Source organism: Brienomyrus brachyistius, chromosome 16 (genome assembly GCF_023856365.1).
Source record: "Brienomyrus brachyistius isolate T26 chromosome 16, BBRACH_0.4, whole genome shotgun sequence".
In the NCBI taxonomy this organism is placed as follows: domain Eukaryota; kingdom Metazoa; phylum Chordata; class Actinopteri; order Osteoglossiformes; family Mormyridae; genus Brienomyrus; species Brienomyrus brachyistius.
In genome coordinates, this window is record NC_064548.1 from 10,160,824 (window position 1) to 10,174,305 (window position 13,482).

The window sequence follows — 13,482 nt, forward strand, 5'->3', positions numbered from 1 at the left end:
TCTCAAGAATGGGATTCAATCCAGTGACATTCCGGCCACATGTACAGAAGGCTAAGATGCCCAAACATACACTTATATTCCAGTTATCTACTTAAAATTTAGGTTAAAAATACAAGGGCACTACAGAGTAATTACAGTGTCCAAATGAATCTAGTTGATGTTGAATGTGAACTCGATGAAGACCATTACCATGAACGATGCTCAGCTTTGAAATGAGGTGACATCGCTTCTTTTCAATCCAGATCCATAGCACGACTAAGGAATTAATATCAGCAAGATACAGGGCTGAGGCTTTACTGTATATTTATTCACTGAAAGCAAAAGGAGAAAGTATATACATTGCATTTGTTTGGCAGGCACCTTTATCCAGGGTGACATACAAATGCCTTGGCTGGGTCATATTTTCCATGTTTACATTTCATTTACTTATCAGATGCTTCTATAAAATGTAACATAATTTTTTTCACAGTTAAATGGTCTCTGGAGCCAATGGGGCTTAAGCCCTGCTCAGGGGCCCAACAGCGAGATCATTCTCCCACCTTGGGGATTTGAACCAGCAACCTTCCAGATGCAGGCAGTGTGTCCTAACCCACTGAGTCACACCCAACCCCCAAACAATACTAAAGTAAAAACACAGAAGACCTCAGCTGTACTCCTTCATCTCTGGGAGCTCCAGGGCAAGTTTCTTCAGGTAACGACCATCTGTTCCAATTCACAGCAGTCAAAATAAACTGACAGAGAGTCATTGATTTATCCCAAATTGTGACATTCATTACAACCCCAAACTAGAAATTACAAATATTCCAGGAGCAACTATGCAGATGAAATTAAAGTCTAATCGATTTCTATTAGACACATTTTATTACTATAAGTTGACTCTGTTGACTCTGGTGTTGAGGTTCAAACGTCTCAGAACATTGTTTGTGTAAAAAAAATGCCAGTTTTGTTGACAGTTATGTGAAAATAACCGTCCAAAATCTTCCCACCATCTCAGTAAGCACAAAACAGGTTAATTCCTGCTTTCATTTGGATCTTATCTTCATACCGGTCAGAGGTTGACCTGTCGCTGCTCTGGACACACTTATTTTGAGCAGAACCAGACTGAGCAGCACCGGTGTTTAAAAAAATACAAGCATGGGATTGATGACAGAAGGGAGCCCTTCCATTGAGGTTAATGGCTAACTGTCCCTGCACTGCTGAGAAGAGAACAGTGGGTTCTTGTTTGGGGAAGATGGCATGGCTAAGTCTTGTATACTTTAGATATAATGGACTACATTCCTTGATGGCCTGTAAAGGAGGCTTAGAAAAAAATAAAACCATCTGGAAAATTATGGGATAGTGTAAACCACTAGGGGCCTCAGTGTACTAGATATGGAACTCGACCTCTCAGCAGAGTATTGTCGTTTTAGAAATGATTTTGCATCCTTGATGTGCAGTTGGGGCTCTTGTGGTGAGCCGTATGAATTTCATCTTGAAATATCAAGCTGTATGGTTGTATTGCTTTAAAAACTGATCAGTTGTGCCTAAAATGATATGCTTTATTTATTACTTTGCTGAACACAAGAGAGAAGTAAATAATAATAATAATAAATAATAATAATAATTGGTGTGCTTTTTAAAAAGACAGGATTTATAATAACAGCAACCTGAAAGTTGAACAATACAATTCTTGTTAAGATTAAGATTAACTTTATTGATCCCAGGGAAAAATTCTTGTGCACATAGCAACTAGAACAGGGGTGGCCAATCTTATCTACAAAGGGCCAGTGTGTGTGAGGGTTTTTGGGGTAACCTGTGTGTCAGTTGGTCAAACCCAGGTGTGAGGCCTCTTCAGCCAATCAGTCCTCTAATCAGTAATCTAATTAGGGAGTTGCAGCGTAAACCTGCACACACAGCGGCCCTGAACTAGAACATAGTGCACAGGTGAACATACAATACATATAATGCCAAACAGTCCTGTGATGGAGCTGGCCTTCCCGATGGGTTTGTTCAGTGTCAGTCCTGTGATGGAGCTGGCCTTCCCGATGGGTTTGTTCAGGGTCAGTCCTGAGAGGGAGCTGGCCTTTTCCGATGGGTTTGTTCAGGGTCAGTCCTGTGATGTAGTTAACCTTCCCGATGGGTTTGTTCGGGGTCAGTCCTGTGACGGAGCTGGCCTTCCCGATGGGTTTGTTCAGGGTCAGTCCTGTGATGTAGTTAACCTTCCCGATGGGTTTGTTCGGGGTCAGTCCTGTGACGGAGCTGGCCTTCCCGATGGGTTTGTTCAGGGTCAGTCCTGTGATGTAGTTAACCTTCCCGATGGGTTTGTTCGGGGTCAGTCCTGTGACGGAGCTGGCCTTCCCGATGGGTTTGTTCAGGGTCAGTCCTGTGATGTAGTTAACCTTCCCGATGGGTTTGTTCAGGGTCAGTCCTGTGATGTAGTTAACCTTCCCGATGGGTTTGTTCAGGGTCAGTCCTGTGATGTAGTTAACCTTCCCGATGGGTTTGTTCAGGGTCAGTCCTGTGATGTAGTTAACCTTCCCGATGGGTTTGTTCAGGGTCAGTCCTGTGACGGAGCTGGCCTTCCCGATGGGTTTGTTCAGGGTCAGTCCTGTGATGTAGTTAACCTTCCCGATGCATTTGTTCAGGGTCAGTCCTGTGATGTAGTTAACCTTCCCGATGTGTTTGTTCAGGGTCAGTCCTGTGATGTAGTTAACCTTCCCGATGGGTTTGTTCAGGGTCAGTCCTGTGACGGAGCTGGCCTTCCCAATGGGTTTGTTCAGGGTCAGTCCTGTGATGTAGTTAACCTTCCCGATGGGTTTGTTCAGGGTCAGTCCTGTGATGTAGTTAACCTTCCCGATGGGTTTGTTCAGGGTCAGTCCTGTGATGTAGTTAACCTTCCTGATGTTTGTTCAGGTGTTCCCCAGCATGCTACAGCGTATATTTCATGTAAACTTTTTAAGATGGTGCTCACCGGTCAATCCTGGCAAATGCGGAATTCTGACCTGGTTTTCTCCAGTTTTCTAGTCCTGGGTTTGACCTTCTACTAGCTGTTTCAGGTTATATGTCAATATTGTGCTTCATTCGCTAAGGCCAGGAATAAAAAATCCCTTCAAAGCAGTTTGGATTATAATTGTCACGACCGGTCGCGGAGGTAAGCGGCGATCGTGCGGTAGGGCGTGGAAGGAGCAGGCAGGCAAGCGGGATAACGGGAAAACGGGGGTTTAATGAGGTAACGGGGAGCAGGAGACATGTAACGCCACTAACATCAATGACAGACAAAGCAAACTGGGGAGACCAGGACTTAAATACACCAGACTGAATGACAGCAAACGGAAACAGCTGGGTACAATTCGGGAAACACACGTGGGTAAGCAGGGGGCGTGGCACACAGGAGGAGCGGACGAACCGGGCATGACAGAACCCCCCCCCAAAGGCGCGCTACACCGGGCGCGCCCAGGAGGAGGCGAAGGACGGGACGAGACCAGGGAACCAAAACCTGAAAAACAAGAACCAAAACCATCAACGAGGGACAGGGAACAAGACAGACAGGCAAAACTGACACAAAGGCAGAAGCCAAGACAGGACACGACACAGGACAGGAAAAGCAGACAAACAGACCAGAAAAGGGGACACAGAGGGAACAGGCGGGACAAAAGGACCGGGAGTGAACGGAGGGAACCCAGAGGGAGAAGGAGGAACACGAGGAGCAGAGACGGGAGGAACGGAACGAGGAACGGAGAAAGGAGGAAAGACGGCAGGAGGAACAAACAAAGGAGGGACCAGGGCAGGAGAGAAGGGAGAGAAGGCGGGGGAACAAAGGGGAGCCCGTGGGAGCCCCAGCGGGCGACGGGAGGCCGGAGCCGGAGGGGACCTCGGAGGGGCCGAGGAGGCAGGGCGAGGGACCCGCGGAGGGGCCAGGGAGGAAGCAGGAGGGAGCACCGGGGAAGGGGACGAGGGAGCTGGAGGGGCCCACGGCGAAGGCCCGGAGGAGGGGGGAGCCGCAGCAGGCGGCGATGTCCGGGGGAGGGCCGGAGGTAGGGGCCCCGCAGGCGACCGAGGAGCCGCCGTCGGGGAACCCCCAGGCGACCGACCAGGACCCGGAGAGGGGAGCGAGGCAGGGCGACGAGGCACCGGAGAGGGACCCGCAGGCGCCAACCGAGCCCCAGTGCAGGCGAGGCAGGGCGAGCCAGGGGGCAGGGCGGGCGGGACCCCAGCCCTGCGTCTGTGTCCCCTCCCTTTACGGGACACAGACATGACCCCAGGTCGGGGTCGAGTTCGCCGGGGCGAGGGAGAAACAGTCACAGGGGGAGAAGGGACAGGAGCGCGGTCAGGACTTGGAGCGCGGTCAGGACTTGGAGCGCGGTCAGGAGCTGCAGGTGGCTGCAGTGGGGGCGCCGGCCCGGGAGCTGCAGGTGGCTGCAGTGGGGGCGCCTGGACAGGAACAGGAGCGCGGTCAGGAACAGGAGCGCGGTCAGGAACAGGAGCTGGCTGCAGAGGGGGCGCCTGCCCGGGAGCTGCAGCAGGCGGCTGCAGAGGGGGCGCCTGCCCGGGAGCTGCAGCAGGCGGCTGCAGAGGGGGCGCCTCTGCAGGAACTGGAGCGCGGTCAGGAACAGGAGGTGGCTGCAGTGGGGGCGCCGGCCCGGGAGCTGCAGGTGGCTGCAGAGGCGGCTGCGCAGGCAGCGAAGGCGGCTGCGCAGGCAGCGGCGGCTGCACGAGAGCGGGGTCCGCCGGCAATGGCGGCTGCACGGGAGCGGGGTCCGCCGGCAATGGCGGCTGCACGGGAGCGGGGTCCGCCGGCAATGGCGGCTGTTCCAGCGCGGGGACCGACGCGCTCTGGAGCAGGATCAGCTGTCGGAGGTCCTCCGCCAAGCCCTCGAGTACTTCCGGACCAGAGGCGGGCGTAAACGCGTCAAAGCCTCGCCTCAAACGCGCAACAAGAGCCTCAATCCTCCGGTCTCCAGGGGCTGTCGGCCGTTCCATTACCCTTATGAATAAACCCTGGAGGGTAAAAAACTGGTTCGCCAGGGCAGCCGTCCTCCCTGGGAGAGGCGTGGTGTACGCCTCCGGGGTGGCTGCCACTGGACATGGGGCAGGATCGTCCGGTTCAGGCATGATGGAGGTGGCCCTAGCCGGCATGCGGGGCACACGCGAGATGGCGTCTCTACCCTTCCGGATTCCCCCCCAATTGTCCAGGCGTTCCGGCCGATAATGGTACTTCTCTAGGGGTGGTAGGAGGACTGGTCTTCTCCGGGCGTAGTCCGCGAGAAGGAGGGGTGCCTCCTCCTCGTCCTCTGACGGGAGCCATAGCCTGGCTAGCGTGCAGGCTCCAAGCTGGATCTCCGGCTCCTTCTGAAGCCTTCTTGCCCGCTTGCTTTTCTTGTGGTCTGTCATTCTGTCACGACCGGTCGCGGAGGTAAGCGGCGATCGTGCGGTAGGGCGTGGAAGGAGCAGGCAGGCAAGCGGGAAAACGGGGGTTTAATGAGGTAACGGGGAGCAGGAGACATGTAACGCCACTAACATCAATGACAGACAAAGCAAACTGGGGAGACCAGGACTTAAATACACCAGACTGAATGACAGCAAACGGAAACAGCTGGGTACAATTCGGGAAACACACGTGGGTAAGCAGGGGGCGTGGCACACAGGAGGAGCGGACGAGCCGGGCGTGACAATAATGTCCTTTAGACCTGTTCTGTTATGGCTAACAGAACACCGCTTCAGTTCCCATACCTCTCTCCAGGGCCACCCCGGCCATTCCATGTATACCTTACATTCCACTACCAGATCAATGAATGAATTGACTTAATTATTAAAATAGCTCAATGGGGTATCGATTAGCTAGACAAGATGGTAGTGATAGTCAAAAAACACTGGTGTGACTTTAGGACAGGTCTTGAAATAGCTAGCACACTTTGACACATTATATCACAGCTTTACACCAACATGAAGATCATTTAAACATCATTCTCTTTAACTGTCTAAGACTATTGTACAGTACTGTATGTGTACTACAGTGTTACAAGTGGCACTCCATACCTGTGCCAAGCTTATCAGATTGAAGCCCAGGGCTGGAAGACTGAAGCTGCCGTTGGACCCAAGAGCAAGGCCCTTAACCCCCAATTGCTCCAGAGGTGCTGGATACTGGCTGACACTGGGCTTTGACCCCACAACCTTGTTGTCAAGTATGAATGTGTCTCATGGAGAGTTATATGGGATAGGTGAAAAGTTAAGGGATGAATTAAGTATCACTAGTCTCTTCTAACTATTGGTAACTAACTGCCAGTAACCTAAAGCACTTTCCCTCTCCCACATTCTGAAGTTCCTCCTAAAAGGGCTCAGCCCAGCATCCACTAGCTGAACCCTGAAATACACGTCTCTTCTCTTTAACAAAGCGATTTCCCAATTCCATCCCTGTCGGTAAGACAAATGAAGGTCTTTAGCAACAAGGTCGCAGAAATAGTTAAGCAACAAGTGGTTTGTGTCTGGTTTCTTCACCTAAATACAAATTGAATCATGTCGTTTGCGGGAAAACAGCAACCTTACAGTACTACAGTTACCAAAACAATGCAGAAAAATAATCATGTACTGTACTATTGCTGGGGGGGGGCAGACAAGTATCTTACATAAAAATAAATACTTCCCATCTTTAAAGAGAAATAAAACTGATACAGAAGCCCACATCTTTCCCTAAAGCACATTTACACTGAAGTTGACCAAGAAATGGTTTCACTTTCATTATAATCTTGGTCAAGACCCTGGAGAATTCAGTCAAGGACACTTAAATTTTTTTTAAAGACTCATTTATTATTTTTACCATCGTGTGATAGCAAAAATGAGGTTACACTTCAGAACCGAACAGAAAGGGGAAGATGAATGAGGTGCTGCACTCTTTTAGCAAACGCTGGCATGATATTTGCGGGGTGGGGGTGGGGTAGGGCTGCAAGGCTTAAGTACCAAACGTCCAATGGAATAAAAGATTGTATTGTATCAAAAAGGTCATTTATATCTTTATACATATATATCTTACTATGCAAAGCAAGGAATGCTCTTCGATTTTTTTTTTTTTTTCGTTTTGTTTTGTTTCTCATGATGAAACTCGCCGATTCTAGAGTAACATCTGCGAAATGGGACACTGGCCAAGCAGAGAACCCTGGGTCCACCATGGAATGGCAGGTCGCTCAAGGCCCTGCCGAGTCCAAGTCTGCAGTCTGATCCTTAGCGAGAGAAGGTCTTTCCCCTGGAAACAAGACACAGATCTTTCAGTCTGCAGCTTGACCAATCAAAAGCATTTTCGCAGAAGCTGATCACATGCGCCGCAACCAATAGTAATGCACTGTGGCTCTGCATTTGTTCAGTAGCCTTTGCAAACTCTGATACAAGATGCTGGGAATGGGTGATGGTCCAGTTAGTTTAAAAATGCTTTATTCGCCTCAGAATGAAAGGCTGACGCTCATGACATTTTCCCCCAATGCCTTCCACCCACCACAAAGGCACAGCTGAAGTCAAGACTCAGAAAGACAAACCATCTATAGTATTTAAGACACTTCACAATCTTCTTAGAAACTAAACAAGAGTAACTGTCCCTCAGGATGCCTGGTCCCAAATGAGAGGAGAGTGTAATCACTTCTGATGGCACACCAGACTCCTGTTAAACATTTTCATTCATCTAAAGTAAGCTATCAGGTCCCAACATTGCCAAACTGCTGAAAATAGAGTAAATTGAACATAAAAAACACCCGGCCTGTAAATCAACCACAAATGAACAGTTCAGGAATACTTGAGAAAAATCTAAAACACTCCTATAATGAGAATATAACTTCTCTGGGCACGAATGACTGATGTCTACTTGATTTTAAAGTCCATCTATCTCAATTCAAGATTTATGAATACATTTAAACCTGATTCCTGGTTCCCTCTTCAGACCTGATCACGGGGCAAAGGTGTGTATAAAAATCAGACCCCAGCATCATATGGCGCATCTGTACGGTCTGCCCATCCACAGGCTGAGTGGGTCTGGACCCAGGGGTGGGAGGGGGAGCACTTACGAGATGGTCTTCATTTCCTTTTTCTCGGCATCAGGGCGGGCCCGGTTCAGCACTTTGAGGAAGTCGGAGGTCTTGGCTCTCATGCGTGTGTGGATGTAGGCCTAATGGAGAAAGAGGGACAGCGGGTGATTGGCTGGTAGTAAACTGGGCGGGGCTATGGCCAAGCCACAGGCAGGTCTAGGTGCAAAAACCACAGCGAGCACACCCAGCCAGTGCCTGATGTGTGCCCCCGCATCTACACCAGACGGCCACGGACGGCGGCAGGCTCACCTTAGAGCATTTTATGTGGTAATGCAGGTAGTCGCGGAAGGTATGGATGAGGTTGATGGTGTTGTCTCGCGCGTTGGCGCTGGTATGGCGAGGGAACAGCACTGTAAGTGAGAGCAAGGGGCACCTCAGCACTGGTTGCGTTCACAGAGACGGACAGCCTGCTTCTCACCACCTCCGTACACTTGGAGCGTCTCAATACGCATTTGCCTCATTGTCAAAAGCTCCCCCAACGACTCACCGAAGGTGATGTAGCCAATATTGTCACCCACGGCAGCATCTGTGTCCTTCAGCTCAAGCGGGGGCTCTCTGTGGTTGAACAGCACCTGGGGGGCCGTGTGGCTGGCACGGCGACCCTCCTTGAACTCCTGCAGGCATTGAGCGTATTCAGTTAGCGCCCCCCAAAGGTAAGGAGGTCAAAGGTCAGGCAGATGTGGGGGGGTGTGTGTGAAAAAAACACTACTACACATGTGACCATCTAGCCTTCAATCTGAAATTCACTTTAGGTTATTGCGCCCCCTGCAGGCCCACCTGCATGAACACCTTCCCGATAATGACATCGTCGTCATCCTTGAACACCGTGCTGAACACCACTGTCACTCTGTCCTTTTTTGCCTCAAGATACCTGAGAGGATACAAACAGTGCAGAATAAAAATCTCATCTAACCTATTTAACAGGAAGCACCGTTTGATGAACACGCATCTGCACATGCTAACACTGACTGCAACATCATCATGCTGCCCGCCAAGAACCTACATGGACTCGTCATCCCGGTAGTGCACGACAGCCCGCTTCTCGCCCTCGCGACCCTCCTCCTGGAACTTGAAGTACTTCTCAAACACGGAAGCGAAGCAGTTCCTCTTCAGCATGCCTGCCTGGTGGATGGTTTCTTCCTTATTAGCCGGCAGGGCATCGAGGTCATAGAGCAGGGACACGTTGTAGCCTTTTAGGAGAGGAGCAGAGCACATATCAGGAGTGCAGTCCTGTATACCTCTGCCCATCCATCCCTCCATCCAGTACAGGGTTACAGAATGAGCATGGAGCCTCTCTCAAGTACAGGTCCGGGTTTGTGGGGTCCAACTCCAAAAGTCACTTTGTGGCCTACCACCTCCCAGATGTCTCAAAAGCTAAATAAACAGCTCAAAGGTACCGTAAGAAGGTCATAGTTTGCTACCTGGTTCACAGAACATGCTGCGTTAGTATCTCCTAAATAAAAACCCATTTAAAATTTAGTGTAGTGACTGCCCCAAGGATTGAGTGGTTTGAGTGGTGGAAAACACCACAGGTCAGAGATGGCGGGGGACACCTTAGATTGGATGCCAGCCCACCACAGCGCACACACACTAGTAGTAAAACATACTATAAGCATTTTAGAGATATCTGACTGTCTTTGACCAGTGGCAATAAACCCACAAAAACACAGAGAAAAAGCGAGTCAGGCTGTTTTATAACCGCAGCCCTTACCTGACTCTGGCGACACCAAGTAGTTGCCATAGACCCTCTTTAAAAGCTGGAGAGCAAGAGAGAGTCACTGCATTATCACCAACATCACAGAATTTCACTGCGTTTCCCGGGAAACATACAACAATAAAACTTGAAAAGGGAGGGTGGTGATAAGTGTGTTTTTTCCAGTGTCAAGCAACTTCCCAGTGATTTGGACATAAACACTGTAAAACAATAAGCTCTCGCTCTGCCCTGCGTTTTACAGTATGCAGCCGTGCATTTTATGTTCCTTTGCATAAAGTACATCTGTCCGTCTGTCCATCCCTCCAAGGTCTGAACGTTTCTGATTCACTGACAGATTTTTACAATAAATAGGCTTCGAGAAGCAAGCAATCAATATACTGTGACTGGACTGAAAAAGGTCAGACATCAATTCCTTTGAAACAACAGCATTTTTCTTTTCCTTTTTTATTTTTTGACAGATATGGGGCGATTGATGGAGGACAGCAAGCCAACGCGCTGCAGGTGTCGAGGCTTCCTTTCACTCAACGTTAGTTTCAGCTTCAATCTAAAACAAAACAGGCAGTTTCTTTGGCCAACAATGAGTCAGTTTACTTCCTGTCTCAGTCAGAAACCACAGTGACTGCTTTCTTCCTTACATGGCGAGAGACACCCGCTCTGGATAAGGGCCTCCCAGCCCCTACAGCTGCAGGCTGCTTTTCCTAATATAGCGCTGAATAGGGAAGTATTTTATACTTTATTCAATGATCCCCCATATAAATGACATCACAACCAACTGCTAACAATGTGTGAATAACTGACAAGCTGGTGGTAACCATGACGTCCGCTCAGGTCGCTATGTTGCCAGCATACCTCGTCAGCACCATGTTCCTGTAGTTCCTTGTAGAACTTCAGGGAGATGCTGACCATCACCTTGGTCTTGTCACCATTGGGGTTGGAGATGTGGTAAAGGACACCATCGAAATCTATGGCGCAAGGAAAAACCTTATGATTGGTGTCTATGGTCTGGCTTAAAGCACCAGACAGAGGGTGACGATGGACTAACCCACAGCTGCAAAAACATAAATGATGAATTTGCACCTTATCCTGGTCAAAGCAGAATGCATACAATGGTAAACAAGCATCTAAAATTACCTGCAAACGTCACCTCCACTGCTTCAGGCTTGTTTCTGAAAAGAAAACAAAGAGCGTTTCATGAAGAGAAACTGACCACATATATATATATATATATATATATATAAAAAAGGACATGATGTAACAGACCAGAATACACAACCAATAACCTGTGGAACGCATCACTCTGTAGTCTGTGGCAGTACACTACATAAGCTACAGTGAGAAAACATCATGGTGTTTTAGCTCACCTCATTTATCACATGTCCTTTTCTGGCAACCAAATTAATATCTCACTAGGCTATATTTTAAAAAGGAGGTATGATCAGTTTGAAGGACTTGTACTACAATATCTTGTTTTTCAGTAAACCTCCATATAACACGGATACTGTACACAATAAATAATATCAAGGCTGAAAAAGAGATTTAGGACTCTAGCATCAAGTGCAACGCTATGCAAATGAAGGAGACCGCCGTGTCAACGTCTGAGCTCTGATCACAATGCTTGATATGAAGGGAGGCGAAGTAAGCGTCTGTAAACTCGGGTTAAGAGGGAAGCGTCGAGGGCCTGGATGACGGACTGTGCGCATGTCCAGACGCGATGCCGGAATGCAGGAATGCACGCTGGAATCCAGGCGCTAAAACACGTATATAACACCCCCCACCCCCAAAAGGCACTTTCTCAAACGAGAAAAACATGCACCTACAAACCGGCCCAAAAATTATTGCATTGGTAAAATATTAAGACAGAATGTGTCCAAAAATGGTTCAGTTCCCCAAATATTACTTGATTATTGTACAGGCACGGATAATAAAATCGATGTGGCAACTTGATTGTATACTGTTTTATAACTGTGTAAGGACATAGGGTTTGCATTTGGCCGGATCGCGGAGTCAGTCGGCCGCCAGTGCCGCGCATCTGAAATGCGGAAGTCTTTCAGCAGACACACTGTCAAGCTGCCGTTAAAAAGAGCCGGTCGAAAACGTCCATCGATCCAACCCAAATGCTTCATTAGCTGACTGGGTTACTTAACCCATATTGTCCGGGTTTTTCCGCTATGACCGATTTTACACTGTCTCTTGGGGAAACGAACAGTTATCAACCCTCTCTTAAAACGTTCAGATCATCTAGTAAACCGAAATATAACCCGCAAAATACAAATAACGCACAAGTTCAACAATCAAATATGGCTGTTAGCTAATTTACCACGAATTACCTTCACTTTTTTTGCCCTTTTATCTAGGAAGCTAGGCTATCAGCTAACTAGACACACCCCATATTATCCGGCGACTGACAATGACGATCAGGACGGATTCAACCTTTTCACATCTAACGTTTTTCACAAGATTAAACCTGCAACTTTCACTGTGCATGCGCGAAACATAATAATAATAACAATAAATTACGGACAGAAAACCGGTTAAAAAAAGGCAAATGGTAAAAAATGCTCAATTGCTCACCCATTGGACGCGCTATCAAATTTCAGAGACAACGTCTCCTCTATAATCCGGTTGTTGATTTCCAGCAAGATCATGGTGGAACTAAGCGATATGTATTGTAAAAAAGCCTTTATTGCACTATGTTGGCAGTATACACTAAGCGGGCTTTTATTTTTTCGCGATCGGTCTTCCTATTGTACCCCTATCGCAAAGCGAAGGTAGCTACTTCCGCTCTGTGCTCTGAGGACCCACGCAAAGCTGTTCAATATCGTGCCTGTGCGGACGTGTCTATTTGTTTAGCTAAGTTTATTTTTTATGTAAATATCACTGATTAAAAAATATTTCTTTTTCAGTTTTGGTAGAAACGGATTTTTTTGAGACACTGAAACAAATATTTCGGAAATATAGCTTTCGAATCACCTCGCACCACAGGGACATCTGCTGGCCAAAGGGTGCTCAACACAGCAAATAATAAACAACTGCGCCGTTGTTTCCGGGATCGGCTCCGGTCCCCCACGACCCAGAAATGCACAAGCGATACAGAAAATGAACGAATGAATGAATGAATGGATTAATTAATCAATTATTTAAAGTAGGTACAGAAATAACAACATGCGTGGGATAAATCATAATTGAACCTAAACATGTATTTCTTTAAGTATGCCTTCGCTTTGTTGTAATGTTGGATGTGGATCGTACTAAACTAATGGCCTAATAATGGATTTAATAGACTTGAAAATATATCACTATTTAAAATGTTCCGTGTCCTATAAAGTAGGTAGGTCTGCTGCACCCTTCCTCTTTCGCCAAGTGTCAGGATTCTGTAACCAGAGAAATCGCTGCATGGTCGCTGTATTTTTATAACACGCCAGGTGAAGCTGATAAAGGAACTATTTTTCTTGCTTTTCCTAAAGTTCACACACAATAGATTGGTCATTTTTAACTCCTTGTTATAAATGTCGTGGCTTAACAAACAAATAAAATAACAGATGAGAGAGGATGGACCCAAGAGCCCAGAAACAGACTACAGTACTGAGGGACAAAACGACTGACAATTTCACGAAGCATTTGCCGTATTTTTTTTACCCCACTGGATGATGCTCTTTATTCAAAAAAGGGCACAAAGCATGCCCCCAAAACAAGTCAAGAACACCACATAGTGGGGTCAATAAA

General features: G+C 47.8%; 1 protein-coding gene across 1 annotated transcript; it reads right to left on the bottom strand.

The window, feature by feature from the left end:
* Nucleotides 1–6,896: 6,896 nt before the first annotated feature.
* arpc2 (actin related protein 2/3 complex, subunit 2) lies at nucleotides 6,897–12,565 on the bottom strand. Its single transcript, XM_048979104.1, has 10 exons — nucleotides 12,331–12,565; nucleotides 10,891–10,925; nucleotides 10,609–10,721; nucleotides 9,757–9,802; nucleotides 9,049–9,235; nucleotides 8,823–8,916; nucleotides 8,533–8,659; nucleotides 8,295–8,395; nucleotides 8,025–8,125; nucleotides 6,897–7,216 (listed from the first exon to the last, which is right to left on the bottom strand). The coding sequence occupies exons 1-10, from the start codon at nucleotides 12,402–12,404 to the stop codon at nucleotides 7,195–7,197; spliced, it is 900 nt and encodes a 299-aa protein (XP_048835061.1). The 5' UTR covers nucleotides 12,405–12,565; the 3' UTR covers nucleotides 6,897–7,194.
* Nucleotides 12,566–13,482: the final 917 nt, after the last annotated feature.